At 46.9% G+C, this 15582-nt stretch overlaps 1 protein-coding gene across 2 annotated transcripts; it reads left to right on the forward strand.

Moving 5' to 3' along the window:
* The first annotated feature begins 4104 nt into the window (after nt 1-4104).
* Nucleotides 4105-14933, forward strand: GABARAPL2 (GABA type A receptor associated protein like 2). 2 transcript variants are annotated; one of them, XM_047078789.1, is made up of 5 exons: nt 4105-4253; nt 4586-4641; nt 5814-5986; nt 9258-9374; nt 14330-14933. In XM_047078789.1, exons 1-5 carry the CDS (start codon nt 4220-4222, stop codon nt 14418-14420), a joined length of 471 nt encoding a protein of 156 aa, XP_046934745.1. In that variant the 5' UTR covers nt 4105-4219; the 3' UTR covers nt 14421-14933. The 2 variants fall into 2 exon arrangements, with proteins under 2 accessions (XP_046934745.1, XP_046934746.1); XM_047078790.1 differs by lacking the exon at nt 9258-9374 and having other exon boundaries at nt 4117-4253.
* The last annotated feature ends 649 nt before the right edge of the window (nt 14934-15582 follow it).

A 15582-nucleotide genomic window follows, 5' to 3' on the forward strand; every position in this document is an offset into this window, starting at 1 on the left:
TAAATAAATAAATAAATAAATAAATAACCATTAAAATAAGACTCCAGAATAGATGGTTCTAGTTGCCTCCTGAGGGCGGCTCTACACTGAGGAAGAGGTGTTTGCCTTCAAAGTTCCTTCTTTCAACAGAAGGAAACACAAACTGTAGCTAGTGTCAGCTTAGTCACAGCTGAAACACAGGGAGGTGATTGCTGAGAATTTAGGTGTATGAAGTACCTCCCCTGGGATGCCATGAGCTTTGCAAAGGTATTTAATAATAATGGATACAAGGGGCGCCTGGGTGGCTCAGTCGGTTAAGCAACCGACTTCAGCTCAGGTCATGATCTCACGGCTTGTGAGTTCCAGTCCCATCTCAGGCTCTGTGGTGAGAGCTCAGAGCCTGGAGCCTGCTTTGGATTCTGTGTCTCCCTCGCTCTCTGCCCCTCCCCTGCTCATGCTCTATCTCTCTAAAAAATAAACAAACATTAAAAAATTAAAAAAAAATCATAATGGATACAAATATTTACTCTTTGATTCCATGATTTGAAGAAGCTAGTTTTTGTGGTTTAAGGAATGTGAGTTTTTAAAAATGCTCAAGGTCTGTGTATAATGTGCCATTTTCATATATTTGTGAGACCGGAGTTCTCAGTTTCCATTTCCCTAATTGTCTCATGTTTCATACACTTTACCTTAAGGACAAAGAAAGTTGTCCTCTTAAAACTACACATTTTGACCATGTTCTAATCTTTTCTAGAAGCTCTCATTCAGGGTTATCTTGAAAAAGTTTCAAATGCCTAAATGTTTGCTTCAAGGCTTTCCAACATTCCTTTCACCAGTATTTATCTATATTGCTTCCCAATTCCCTCTTCCAACCCAGCCTTTGTTTCTATCTATTAAGGGAAGTTTACTCTTTGGAAAATGTACCCTTCTCTCTGAAACATAAGATTCACATTCTCTGTGAAGTCTTTCTTGATAAACCTCACTTGGTTTTGTGTTGGCCTCCATGGCATTAGCCATCTCTCAACATTCATGTTCACATACCTCTCCAATATTTGCCATTTATTCTGCATGTTTTATATGTCTTTTAATATGTAATTGCACATTTTCCTTATCCTATTTTTTCTTTTGACTCACCTTTTCAACTTGTCACCCCCTCAATGAAGGCATTCAGTATTTTCAGAACATTCAGTAAGCTAAGTATAATGGCCTGATAGGTAAAGAAGGTGATGTATATCATCAGGGCAGATCGAAGAAGCCAATTAGAATAGTGAATTGGAAAAGGACATTATCAAGAAAGTAGGTAAACTAAAAGAGAGAAAGTGCACATTAGTGAGACCATCAAGTTACATGCCTGTAAGTTGGTGAGTGATGGCATCTTTCCCTCAAGAATAAACACTAAGGTCTTCCAGGTGCAACATGGTATACGCAGGCCTTGGATTAGAACACAATGACCTGCTCTGTAAAAGGAAGCAGGGGTCTTCAGTCTAATTTCTTAATTTTTTTTTTAACGTTTATTCACTTTTTGAGAGACAGAGACAGAGTGTGAGCAGGGCAGGGGGCAGAGAGAGAGGGAGACACAGAATCCCAAGCAGGCTCCAGGCTCTGAGCTGTTAGCACAGAGCCCGACGTGGGGCTTGAAATCACGGACTGTGAGATCATGACCTGAGCCAAAGTCAGATGCTCAACTGACTGAGCCATCCAGGCGCCCTTCAGTCTAATTTCTAACCCCTCCACTGATTCCCTGATTATCAGATGGTGAACATCCACCTTCATTCCTCAGTGTTTAATTCTATTTGTAAAATAGGTATTTTCACTTTTTTTTCACTTACCCTCTAGCTGATCTCATCCAGTTCAATAACTTGAAATACTTTTCTCTTGAATTTGAGAGACTCATTGATCTATTCACCTACTCCACAACTGCACTTGGATGTGTCTCTTGGGCATCTCAGACTCAATACAGCCAAAACCAAACCTTGATTCTCATGTACCCCCCCCTCCAAAGCTGGCTCCACCCTATTTCAGTAAATGGCAATTCCATCCTTGCAAAGTGCTTGACTTTGGCTTTCCCTCACACTTCATATCCAATCTATCATCAATTGTGTCAGCTGTACCTTCAAAATATATCTAGAATACAACTGCTTTCCACCACCTCCACAGACACCATCTTGGTTTAGGCCAACATCGTCTTCTACCTGGATTATCACCATAGCCTTATCTGTTCCCCTGGCTGCCATTCTCAACCTCTTACAGTCTACAAAGAAGCTAGCCTGATCACTTCAAAAGGAAAGCCATAACATGTCACACCTCTGCTAAAAAAACCTCCACTGACTTTTTTTTAAGTTAAAAAAATTTTTGTTTTTAATGTTCATTTGAGAGAGAGACAGAGGGAGAGCATGAGCGGGGGAGGGGCAGAGAGAGAGAGACACAGAATCCGAAGCAGGCGCCAGGCTCTGAGCTGTCAGGACAGAACCCAACGCAGGGCTCAAACTCACGAACTGTGAGATAATGACAAGAGCCGAAGTCAGACCCTTAACCGACTCAGTCACCCCCAGGCGCCCCCCCTCCATTGGCTTCTCATTTCGTTCTAAATAAGATCCAAAATTCTTCACGAGGAATTCAAAGCTCAACACAGTTTTGTTATAGATCTCTTTGATCTCATTTTCTAACACACTCCCCCTTGTTTAGTCAGCTCCAGCCACAAGGGCTTCCTTCCTGTTGCTAGAATATGCCAACCACTTCACCTATTTAGCATTCTATTCTACCATCACTCTTGTCAGCAACCCTGCTTTATTTTCTAAACAGCACCTACCATTACCTGACACATTTATTTTTTGTCTTGTCCCATGAGAATGCAAACTCCATGGGAGCAAGAAGTGTTGTCTGTTCTGTTCACTGCTTTTACCTAACACCTAGAACAGTGCTCCTGATTGCAACAGTAATAATTTATAGGTATGAAATTCAAAGGACTTTTCACTTCATTAGAAGAAAACAAGCAAACAAAAATCTATTTTGGTTGCTCAGACATTCAATCTTAAAATAACCAAAATACTTCTAGAATGAAGCTAGATTCCACAGCACCCATCAGGAATTTCAACTGCAGGAAATGCTGAGTGACAATGTTCAAACATACAAGCCTTTCAGATGCATCAGAATCACAAGCACATGGCAAGGATCATGTGCCCAATTAAATGAATATTCTTATTAATATTCATCAGCTCATAAACAGATGTTGACCCTGAGCAGACAGTCCTGATGACTCTGCTAGCAAAAAGGAATGACATCACTGGAGAACCTCCAGGCATATGCTCAGGCAGGTGACACACACACACATACACACAGCCTAGGCTGTGATTGCTGAACTGCCATAGAAACCTGTCTTATGACCAACCCTCAGGGGAATTCTCCCAGCCTGACAATCACCTCTAACTCCTCTGCAGTTAACGTTCAGGGGTCTGTTTGTGATCAGTGCGATGTTACCTTCAAATGCATAATTGTGATACCTTTTCTTAAATGTTTACTCATTTATTCATGAATAAAGGAAGGAAATGGAATTTCTTTAAATTCCATTTCTTGGTCCATGACAACCTAGTATGGCTGTCTCTAATATTGAACCCGCAGCTTGTCATCAGTACCTCTCCTCACCCAATCCCCTCAAACTAGTCACACTCCCTGTAGGGAGCCCCCAACCTGTTACCAAACAATACTCCCAGACTGTCAATGCCCTAAACAGACTCCCCTCGCCGTCACCAACCACCAGAGACTCTTCTTCTGGCATTCACACCGCCAAAATCCCTCCCCTTGTCATCAATGAGACTTCCCTCATGAAAAGTCCTCTATAAGAGCCCTGTTCTATCGGCCAGACCCCCAAACTCCTCTTCCCGTTACGAACGGCCACCGAGACCCCACTCCTGTTACCAGCTCCCGACATCAATTCCTTCCCAGTCACCAAAACCCCTCAAACACGGTCCTGTAGCCACCGTCGTCATCCCACTTCCCCCGGTAGCCCCTCGCGGAGCCATCTCCTGCCCCGCCTCCTTGAGTGTGGCCCAACTCGCAGGCTGCCTTCCTGGCTAGGAGCGCCGGAAGCCCCGCCCCCAGCCGGTTGCTAGGCTCCGGCAGCCGGAAGTCCCGCCTGCCGTGTAGTCGCCGCTGCTGCTGCCGCTGCCGTCGTTGTTGTTGTGGTTGGTGCGCTGAGCTCCGCGGCTCCGAGAGCCGGCTGCATCCCTTCGCCGCCGCCGCCATGAAGTGGATGTTCAAGGAGGACCACTCGCTGGGTAAGGGCTCCGTCAGAGGCCGGGGGTGGGGGTCGGGGCGGCGGGTGGGCCCCCTCCCCCACTCGGGTCGCCTTGGGTTGGGCTTGGCCGGGCGGGGCGGAGGCCGCGCTCGGACTCGGGTCGCTGAGGCTCCGGTGCCCCCGGCGGCTGCCCACGGACCTTGTGCCGCCTTTTGCCCTTTTTCCGGGTGGCTCGGTACGGAGGACCGAGGCCGCCGGGACGCCGGAACAAGGGCCCCGGGCGTACGCAGGTCGCTGGGGGAGGAGGGCCGGGGGCCCGGGAACCGGCCCACGGGCGGGCGCGACCGTCAGTCCGGTGTGTGTCTCCCACAGAACACAGATGTGTGGAATCTGCGAAGATCCGAGCGAAATATCCCGACCGGGTTCCGGTGAGTGCACTCCCCGCCCCCTCACCTCGCTGTCACCCCGTCGTCTAGGACTAGTGACAGGGCCCCGGGCCATTCAACAGTTGACAAGTTGAGGTTCCAGTCCCAGTTATAGTAGCAGACAGGCCAGACTGGGTTAGGGGCCTTCCGGGGCCCAGACGTGAGGGTCTTGAATTGGTGCTGTTCAGGGCGACTCAGTGCTGAATCTCCCGATCTAGGCCAGCGAGCTGCCTGCAGCCTCTGGGCTCCCTCGCCAATTATGTAAGGAACGATGTTCTAGGACAGGGCAACAGGTCACTGCCACTTTTGGGAACAGTGATGGGGGAAGACTGTCACTTTGGTCTTCGAAGCGGTACTTTAGTCGCAGGACACTCATCTTTAACTTTGAGCCTCCGTCTTTACCTGCCTTCTAGCTGCCTTTCTTCACTTTGACCCGGTCATCCTTTCCTGACCAAAAAATCTTAAAAGCATCTGAGAACCCCTTCTTCCCTGGTTTCTCCTTAATCAGTAATAAATACGTTCCTATATTTCTTCTGTGGTAGGAGATAAAGTTTCTGTAATCCTTACTGAGTTTTAAAGGACATGCATGTCTGTTACTGTAGCACTTTGAATAGCTACTTTGAGGGAGGGGTTAGGAGGGACACATTTGAAACCTAGTTCAGGGAGAGTAGGAACAGGCCAAATGAGGAGCTTGGTTCTTGGCCAGCTGGGATTGCCACTCACTCCCATTAGTCTGTCCGTTCCTGTTTCCTGTGTTCCTTGGGATCATACTTCCCCTGTAGTGTGAAGGCAGACCCATTCTGAGGTCCTGCAGTAACTGGCTATAGATGAAACTCTCAGCAGATATTCTCAGGTCTACTCAGACAAAATGTGGAAAAGCTTTCAAGTAAGGGCTGTGTTTCTCTCATGCATGCTGAGATCCAGGATGATAAATATAATTGACCACAGAAAAGCACTTACTGTTTGCCTGTCACACATTTATATCAGTTCTTAACCTCCAGAGTTAAGAGTTTGTGGTTTATTAAATCAAGGGCATGTTTTCCAGTGTTGTACAGTTTCCCACCCACTCTTTCCCACATACTATTCATCAGCTCCCTGACAGGGCAAGGCTAGAGCGGTGCAGGGCCAGAGCCTCGCTTTAGAAACCCAATCCTGACCTCTCTTTGTTTTCCCAGGTGATTGTGGAAAAAGTCTCAGGCTCTCAGATTGTTGACATTGACAAACGGAAGTATCTGGTTCCATCTGACATCACTGTGGCTCAGTTCATGTGGATCATCAGGAAAAGGATCCAGCTTCCTTCTGAAAAGGCAATCTTCCTGTTTGTGGATAAGACAGTCCCACAGTCCAGGTAAGAAGTGTTTACTGGCATTGGCTATCTGCTTAGCTGCTTACAGAACTCAGAACTTTGAAGGTCAGAAAACTTGTAAATGTCCTGACTGGAAATCTGGATTTTGTGCTCCGTGACATGAGGAGTTCAAGGAAAATAAGAAAGAGCTGCAGTACATGGAATGTCCTTTGGGTTAAGAAAACAGAACAAGGTTGGACTTAAAATAATAATAATAATAATAATAATAATAATAATAATAAAGAAATGCAGCCTCAGACCCTCACAAATCCTTTAACACAGTTGAGGACTCACTTAGGCTTAAGCCATCAGTAGAACTGAAGCCTAAAATGAGATTTTCTTCAAATGATCCATGAAATAAGTCCTGGCATTCTCCACTGGGAGCTTGTGGGCCCTCCTGAGGCTCAGCTTCAGTTAATCACCCTGCTGCTTGCTCTCCAGACTTATTTCGGTGCCACTGTCAGAGTCAGAGTGTGTAGCTGCCTGATCCTCAGGTATGCTAAAATGGCTGCTGTCCAGCAAAAGGCTCCGTGGTCTCTTTACAGACTTCTACCTCCCTCGTCACACCTGCTTTCACTGACAGAGTAACCGCCCCCTCGCTCCAGCTCTTGGGCTGCCTGGAAGCGTTCTTTGGGATAACTTGGGACCTGAATCAAGGCAGGGGCATTACGATTCCCTTCTTCTGTGTAGTTGACTGCCTAGCTTTAGTTGCCTATGGAAAGAAGAAAATGGACTCATTCTAAATTCCTGGTCAGTCCTTTCCCATTACTGGCTGAGTACTTCTAGACCCTGAGCCAGATGCTAGTCCCTCTCCCGAGCGTGGGTTCCCTGGCTACATGTCATCTTGGCGACCCAAACTAAGTCTCATTTGTTACCCCCCGAAAGTAGCACTTCTAAAAGCTAAGGCTTTCAGAAGCCCTGGGAACTAGCCCAGTGTGGCCAAAGTATGTTTCCTTTGAAAATCCTTGGAAGGTCCAGAAAAGGCCTAAGCCAAACTCCATTCCTCTTCCTATGAAAAGTAGAGAGGTCTGGCTACTTGTTGATCTGATTTTTGCTTTCCCAACCTCCACTGCCTCCATTTCCTGTGTTTGGCAGAGAAGCAGGATAGGGGAGAAATGAAAGGTTCTTCAGTGAGGCCGGTGTCCTGCCTGAGAAGGTAGGCCGAGCCCTGCCTGCTGGGTGCTGTGGGTCTCCCGCAGCTATAGTTCGGGAAGCTGTGGTGTTGGCAGAGGTGGTCTTGCCACCTGGTGGGGCTCTTCCAGCCTCTCTTCCCAGGCCTCTAGGCACTGCGGTGCTGGGTGTACTTTTCATCAGGGGCGGAAGCCCTTGGCCTCTGTGGTCATACTCAGCTTCCCTTAAGGCTGTGGGGGAGGTAAATCTTTACTCATACCACCTGCAGCTTCTGTAGAGCTTTAGTGACCCTGTGTTTCCTCCTTCCTGGAGGTGGCTTCTTAGGTGGAGGAAGTAGGCGACTAAGACCTGTGGCATTGAATTTATTTTACTCGATTCTGATCCTCTGGTATTTCTGGAAGGAAATGAAGTAGGCTTCTGGAGACACTGTTACTCTGAGGGCTCCATGTTAATCTAGCAATTAAAATGGCTACAGATTAGCAACTGCCCCCTCCCTCCATTATCCCTGAGATATAAATAGAATTGGAAATGAAGAGTGATTCTCAGGGCAGCAGAGGCTGCTTCATTTTCTCTCCAAGTCCCATTTGCCTTTCCAACCTGATAACAATCTGCCCTAAAGCAGATGATGCAGCAGTGACCCAAGTCCCGATTTTAGAGAGTCACTAACCAGGCTTCCTCTGTCTAGGCCTGTGGCCCCAGTTAAAGGCTTTCTGCTTCAGGCTTAATGCAGCAGTTATTTGCTGGGGGGTTTTATTAAGAAAAATTGTTCTTCGGGGCGCCTGGGTGGCTCAGTCGGTTGAGCCTCCGGCTCTTGATTTCAGCTCTGGTTATCATCTCATGGTTCATAAGTTCAAGCCCCGCTTTGGGCTCTGCGCTGACAGGGCAGAGCCTACTTGGGATTCTCTCTCTCTCCCTTAGTCTCTGCCCCTCCCTCACTTGCACTCTCTCTCTCAAAATAAATAAATAAACTCAAAAAAAAAATTGTTTCTAAACAAAAGAGGTATGTGACATCATTGGGCTTTATGCTGACGGTAATCACCTGATGGTAGCACACACAAAACTGTCACAGGGTCTCCCCCTGAAGCCCATGTGTGACTCAGCTTTGCCATCTCCTCCTTGAGGCACCTGAGCAGCAGCTTCTTCCTCAGCTCCTTCCAGCCTCCTTAGGAAGTGTGGGGCCTCCCTTAACCTTCTGCCGGAGCTTGCATGCTTCCAAGAGCGGCTAGAGGAATAGTCGGGAAGGGAGGAGTCCAGGCCTGCAGGAGCCCTGCCCTGTCCATGACAGATCTGCGTGAGGGTCACTGGTGGAGCGAGCGAGAGGTGGAGCAGAAGCAACTTCAGTCATTCTTGCCTTCGAGTGGAACTTTGGGAGAGCGTTCTATAACACAGCTAAAAATTGTGGTCGTAAAAATGTGGTCATTGTTTAGAGTAGTTAGTATTAAATATTGATTCTAGAAATAGAGACCAAGGCAAGTCCCTGAGAGTTTTACTTGCTAAATTCTTTGAGTTCTCCATTTTTTTAAAAAGCAGGGCAGAGGCGGTAGGATCGCCACTCCTTTTTCCCATTTAGCATTGGAAAGTTAAATTCTCTGCCTATGTGCCTGCATTCAGAATCAGGCCAGAAACGGAAGGAGAATTGTGCCTTGATGCAGACAGAACTCAAAGGATATCCACACACGCTTCCCAGTCATGGCCTTACAGGGAAGCCCAGACCTGGCAGTGGCACCTACCTTTTGGTCTTTGTTTAGAACACAGAGTCTTCTTAATCCCTGTTTAAAATAGAAACAGTAGTATATTATTAAATAAAATATCTCTAAGATGTTATAATTTAGGAATGTTACCTTTGGAAACCTGTGTTTAAGATTGTGGTGCTTAGTTGCTTTTTGATCTTAAAGAGATACTAAGTAAAGGGAAGTTGTGAGATCTTACAGTGCATTCATCCTTTATTTAGAAATGTACTTAAGCACTTTTAATCATTTCTAGGTAAATACTTATTCAAGAACAGGATTCATTCCAGAAGTAATGGGATTTATATCAGAGAAAAATGTGATAAAAGGAATAATAACATAATTTTTATGTTGTAGAATGTCAGGGAACCTTCATGGCTAAATTAACTTTCACTTTGAGGTGGTTGCCTTTCCAGGGTCCATAGCAGTGGCCACTGTCCTCCCACCTCACCCCATCTGCCCTCCCCTGCTGGGAAAGAGAGAAATCCAGGTCCGGTGGAAGCACGTGGGCTCCAAAGCAGATGGGTGACCAGGTGTGTGCCCATCAGTCCAGCCGGTTCATGAGTCAAGCTGGATCCCACAGCCTTCATGAGCTGCCCTTGGTTGGCCCTTGCCCCTTGGGGGAGGTTCTGCAGGGATCAGGCACCCACACAGTTCTAGGTCAGCCTCCTCCGCGCAGAGGCTCTTGAGTAGCTTAAATCTAATGTTTGCCCTCAGCAGCTCAGCTATTTCTGGATGTGGATCCTTCTGAAAGGTGCCGTTATGAAAGGCTCATTTGTCTGGATCTGTGTGACTCTGAATGGAGGGGTGGGTGACAGTACTTGAGGGTATCACCATACCTTACTTAGATTGGCTTCGTGACTTACAATCTGCCACTGGCTTTTTCCATTTCTTTCCTGGTCAGACTCAAGAGTTTGGAAGGTGGCAGTGCTTCTGGTACTCAGCAGTACCCTTCTGGGTTGGGTGCATGTATGTAATAGTTGATGCCACAGCGGTGTGCTTTAGTGTCAGGGACTGGAGGTCATCTGTGGGTGTCTTCCCCAGCCAGTGACTTAGGCAGGAGACCTTGGAGTTGCAGTGTTGCTCGTAAGTGATCAGGCCATTCAGCAGGTCTGTGCGGCTTGGCCTCACGGGCGCATGCGTGTGAGGATCCTCCGGGCATTCTGGCGGCAGCCTGCCCAGCGCTGTGTGGCTTGGGCTCTGTGACCTCTGAGAGGGAAGCGCATCTTCTCAGAGGCTTGTGGAACTTGTCCTAAACTGATGTGCCAGCCTCCTGCTGTTTTATCTCGCTGACTTCCATTTAACTCTTTTTTTTAATGGACTTAAAATTTAAACTGTTTGTGGCCTGGCTCTCTGGGGCTCCAGGCCAAATTATTCTGACTTTGTATGTGTGTCACCCGATTCCATAAGTGCTATTTTGAAATCATACCGTACAGATGTGTCAGTCTTCTTTCTTGGCGCTCAGCGATACCTCGAAACCGGGCATTCACTCACAGGCTGCTGAATGGAGTGTTCAGCTCCCAGGTTGAGTTTCCAAGTTTCTGCCCAAGGGGTGTCCTGAGTATAAGGACCCAGTGCTGCTGCCACCTAAATAAAGTTTCCACACGAGGCTGCGTGACAGAGAAAGTTTCCACGCGGGGCAGGGAGAAGAATCTTGCAGTCACCAGGCACAACAGTTGTCACGTTACAGGATCTGAAGGAGGGAGCTCTGTGTGACGCAGAGGCTGGCAGTGGCGGCCTTACCTGGGAAGCTGTTACAAACGTAGAATCTCAGGCCCCACTCCGACCTACTGAATCCAGATGGGCACTTGAACTAGAGTGCCAGTGATTTGGTATGCACGTTTGTGTGTGTGAGAGGCGCTTTTCTCAGGGAGACCTCTGCGGGAGCTACGGGATGCTGCCGTTCGGCCAGTAGAACGGATCTGTGTATGCACTTGGAGGCAGCCCAGCTCAGTGGTAAGAGTGTGTCCTAGCTGTGTGATCTGGGGTGAGTCACTTAACTTCTCTGTGGCTCACTTTTATTATTTCTAAACTTAGGCCGCCTCATAAGATTGTTGTGAGGATAAAAAGAGTTAATATAGGGGCGCCTGGGTGGCTCAGTCGGCTAAGCATCCAACTTCAGCTCAGGTCACGATCTCGCAGTTCGTGGGTTTGAGCCCTGCATCGGGCTCTGTGCTGACAGCTCGGAGCCTGGAGCCTGTTTCAGATTCTGTGTCTCCCTCTCTCTCTGACCCACCCCGCTCATGCTCTATCTCTCTCTGTCTCAAAAATAAATAAACTTTAAAAAAAAAAATTAAAAAAAAAAAAGAGTTAATATAAACACACTTAGAACAGTGCTTGGCACGTAAGTGCTATTATAATTAGGAGTTTTATGATCACCCTCTATAGCTGCCGGGGCACTGGTTAGAGAGATTTATAAATGCAGGTTTTACTTAGATGATGATGGAATCTAAAAGCAGGAGGGAACGAGAGCCGCATGATGATGGGCCTCCGCGTTCGGTCTCAGAGCCTGCCTTAGACAGCGTGGCTCCGGTGGTCATTGTTCATATTAGGCAGAGTCAGGGGTTGGCCGCTGGTATTTATGAGCTCCTTGAGTGTTTCTTACTCAGAAGTGGGATTTAGAGCCATCGCACTAGGGCTGCTAACTTGCTAGGAAAAGAGCACACTTAGTGTTCAGATGGAGCCATCAAGGGGTGGCCGCCTTTGAACTGCACACAGTGTCTTTGACCCCTGCCTCTAAATCCCTCTGGTACTGGTGGTGGGGAGAGGGGAGGACAGGTGCTCGTCATGGTCATCCTGGATACTAGGATGACGTGGGGCTAAGAGTCCTGTGGCAATAACTGTAGCTGTTTTCCCTGTGGCCTCATTCTAAGGAGTCTCAGAGAAAAGCAGGGTTCCTCAGGGCATTCCCAACCACCAGGGTAAGAATCTTCCTGAGAGACTGAGCTCCATGTCAAGCCTTTTGCTAGCCGCTGGCTCCTTACTCCAGTCCCAGATCACATGGCTCTTAAAGATGAGCATCTCGGGGCGCCTGGGTGGCGCAGTCGGTTGAGCGTCCGACTTCAGCCAGGTCACGATCTCGCGGTCCGTGAGTTCGAGCCCCGCGTCGGGCTCTGGGCTGATGGCTCGGAGCCTGGAGCCTGTTTCCGATTCTGTGTCTCCCTCTCTCTCTGCCCCTCCCCCGTTCATGCTCTGTCTCTCTCTGTCCCCAAAATAAATAAACGTTGAAAAAAAAAAAAAAAAAAGATGAGCATCTCAAACAGGCAAAGACTAGCATGTGTCTTCCTCTGGCAGAGAGACCGGTTCTCAACCTAGCTGCACCTGGAATCATCTTGGGCATTTTAAAACATACTGATACCTGGCTCCAACCTCCAGAGATTCTGATTTAATTGGTCTGGGGTGGGGCTTGGGCAGGGAGAGGTTTTCAAGCTCCCCGGAGATTCTGTTGTGTAGCTGAGGTTGAGGCCCAACACTCTAGGGGTCCCCAGGATGGGGTTCCTGTCTCTACCCACCGTCCCTCAAGTCCTCACATGTTCCAGGTCAGTGCTGTCTAGAAATGGCATGTGCAAATTAAATTACAAATGTAATTTAAAATGTTCCAGTACATTTAAAGAGAAACAGGTGAAATTAATTTTAACAATATACTTTATTTATCTAGTATATCTAAAATGTCATTTCAGCAAGTAATAAAAATTGCGATTTGTACATCCTTTTTTTCATACCAGGTCTTGAAATCGTGTGTATGTTTTACACTTACAGCACATCCCAATTCAGGGAGCCTTATTTCAAGTGCTGAATGTAGCCAGCGGCTACTGTATGGGACGGCAAAAATACAGGACATTTCTATCATGGCAGAAATAGCACTAATGGATAGGGCCATTCCAGGAATTCTTTCTGTGGAGTCCAGGTTAGGAGGTCCTCACAGGGAGCGCTGTTTACCAGATGCTGGTGACAGGTCCTTTGTATTCATACCTATCCACCCCCACTTGTTACTTAAGAATTCTCATCTGCCCACACAGCCAACCAGGCTAACCTTGCAATTGGGCAGGAAGAAGAGAAAAGGAAAAATTCCCCTTTATAAAAATGTGGCCTGTATCCCTGTTTATATGGAGGGCCTCATGTTCCCATGAGGCCTGCTAGGAACACAGCAGCAGGGTGGGGCTGTGATTGTTTCACCAGCTTGAGGCCTTGGACCCCTCCATCTCCCACCCCCCTGCCTCAGTTTTACTGAATCCTGCATGTGAGCACCTATTGTGACCTGTCCAGCTAGTGACCTCTGATGTCTTCAGCTGGCTCTCAGACTGGTATCTTACTGCTGGTTCTGGTTGACCCCACGCGTGTGGTCACACTGATGTTTAGCACATGTCTGTGCCTCCTCCTCGGCTCTCATAGAACAGTCACGTGGCCAGAGCTCGCCTGGGGTTCCCTGTGTTACTAGTCTTACCCTGGAGCCGGTACAGCTCAGTTTCATGGCAGAGAACTAGATTAGGTCTCCTGTACTGCAGTCTGTTTTATGGCTTAGGGAAAACCAGTTTTCCCACCCACACATGTTTAAACAATACCTATTTCTGGAGGGTTCTTTGGAAGGTTGGGCAGAGTTTCTCTGGATTCCAGATATATTCTGAGAACTTTCTGCATTACGTGTGAGGAAAATAACTTCTCTTTGATGGCACTGATGCCGATCTCTGGGGCACAGGGTTTTTGGTGGGGGAGCGTCTACAAGAATGAACCCACTTGTACTTACGTTAGGTACAAATGATACACCTTCAAATAAGCCTGAAGGAGAAGCACGCTCCTTGTACACTTCTTTACCTTGGCCCTCCACCCACACAGGGATGGGCTGCTTAGGCTCTTAATTTTGCTTAGTTTTTTTGTCTTGCCCTCGGCATCCAGAAAGCATTCAAGTACTAACCAGAGCTGGCCTCTGAAGGAATAACTTGCTGTAAGGGTGGGTTAAATGGCCTTGCTTCAGGGCAGGAGAATGGACATTTGATTCTAGTCTTGTCTACTGATTGCCAGAGGCCTAATTTATCCTGGCTCCATTTCCCTTCTGTAAAGCTGGATTGTCGGCACACGACAGTGCTAAGATTTCAATTACTTTTCTTGTCTACCACCAAAAGTACGGTAGAACAGCTAGTTTTTATTTTTTTTTTTAATTTTAAATGTGTATTTATTTTTGAGAGACACGGAGAGAGACAGCGCGAGTGGGGGAGGGGGGGAGAGAGAGAGAGAGAGAGCGCGCGCGCGCTCGCGCGTGCACGTGAGTGGGGGAGGGGAGAGAGAGAGGGAGACACAGAATCCGAAACAGGCTCCAGGCTCTGAGCTGTCAGCACAGATGCTTAACCTACGGAGCCACCCAGACGCCCCAGGCAGCTTGTTTTAGTAGTCACGTCCCTTATCTTCAAACCGACTTGCTCCCGGCACCTTGTGGGTAGACTCAGTGACCAAACCCAATTTTCAATGTTGTTTTTTGTTTTTCTCTTTCAAGCCTAACTATGGGACAGCTTTACGAGAAGGAAAAAGATGAAGACGGATTCTTGTATGTGGCCTACAGTGGAGAGAACACTTTTGGCTTCTGAGGGCCAGTGCTGGGCTGGGTGCGCCGCTCCTGCTTGTGTATCTTGTAAATAGCCGGCCATTTTCAGTTACCAGACCTCTTCACGTAGACCTGTTAGTGCATTTGTAACTGGATTTATTTCTTAATATATTGGAAGGTTTTGTTTCCTTAGACTAGTAAATTATCATACAGAGTTTTATTTTGAGTTTTCCTTTTTGTGCACTGTCCTCATGGCTATACTCCAGGGAACTTGTTCCTCTGGGGATCCTATTTAATGAAGATATTTCCATATTAAAGTGAGGTAGGTGGGGTATTAAAGTGAAAGGGAGGGAGATGATGCATTTCTTCTGGATTATGTTTGAAGTGTTAAAGATGGTTAAGTATTAAAAGCACCCAAATTAAATCCTTAGCAATCAGAACACTTGCTTCACTAGATTTTGCCAACTGCCAATCATGTTGGATTGAGCTTATCTGTTCCTCTTTCTGAAAATATTAAGGTAAATAATTAACAATAAAACTTCCTCTTATAAAGGCATTGCATTGTGACCATGTCGTTTATTTACTTCTTACAGATGGGTGACTTCTTACAGATGGGTGAGAGCCATAGCCCTGTGTCTGCTGGGCCAGCAGGAGGCATTGTGGGGCCCATAGGAGCACAGCCTAGGACAGGAAGCAGGGGTCTGTGTCATAAGAGGGTTTTTTTTTTTTATGGTTAATGTATCCACATGGATATATTCAGCTTTAAAAACTATAGAAAGATAGACATTCCAATCTCAGCACTGCTGTGTGCCAGACATTGAGAAGTGCTGCTCCCACTACTCCTTCTTTTCTTCTACAAAAGAAACCATATATATTTACGTACGTTGCTTTTTTTTTCATTTAACAGTATATCCTGGTGATCTTTCCACATCAGTTGATAGGGAGCCTTTTCGTTCATTTTTATAGACAAATAGTATTGCACTGTGTGAATATACCATTATTACGTGCCTAGTCCTCTTAACGGTGTTTGGGTTGTTAACAGGCTTTCACTATTTTATACAGTGTTAGGACAATAACTGTAGACCGTAACGTACTCTTTTTTTGTTTTTTTTTATATTTTTATTTATTTTTGAGAGACAGAGACAGAGCACAAGTTGGGGAGGGGCAGAGAGAGAATGAGACCCAGAATGCAAAGCAGGCTCCAG

The sequence above is a fragment of the Lynx rufus genome, unplaced genomic scaffold (genome assembly GCF_022079265.1).
Source record: "Lynx rufus isolate CCGP_SWC_20201006 ecotype Redwood Valley unplaced genomic scaffold, mLynRuf1.p SCAF_16, whole genome shotgun sequence".
Classification (NCBI taxonomy): Eukaryota; Metazoa; Chordata; class Mammalia; order Carnivora; family Felidae; genus Lynx; species Lynx rufus.

Coding starts and splice junctions, on each gene's coding strand:
- GABARAPL2 (XM_047078789.1), top strand. CDS start 4,220: ATGAAGTGGATGTTCAAGGAGGACCACTCGCTGG. Junction 4,642..5,813: donor AATATCCCGACCGGGTTCCG/GTGAGTGCACTC, acceptor TTGTTTTCCCAG/GTGATTGTGGAAAAAGTCTC. Junction 9,375..14,329: donor CAAAGCAGATGGGTGACCAG/GTGTGTGCCCAT, acceptor TTCTCTTTCAAG/CCTAACTATGGGACAGCTTT.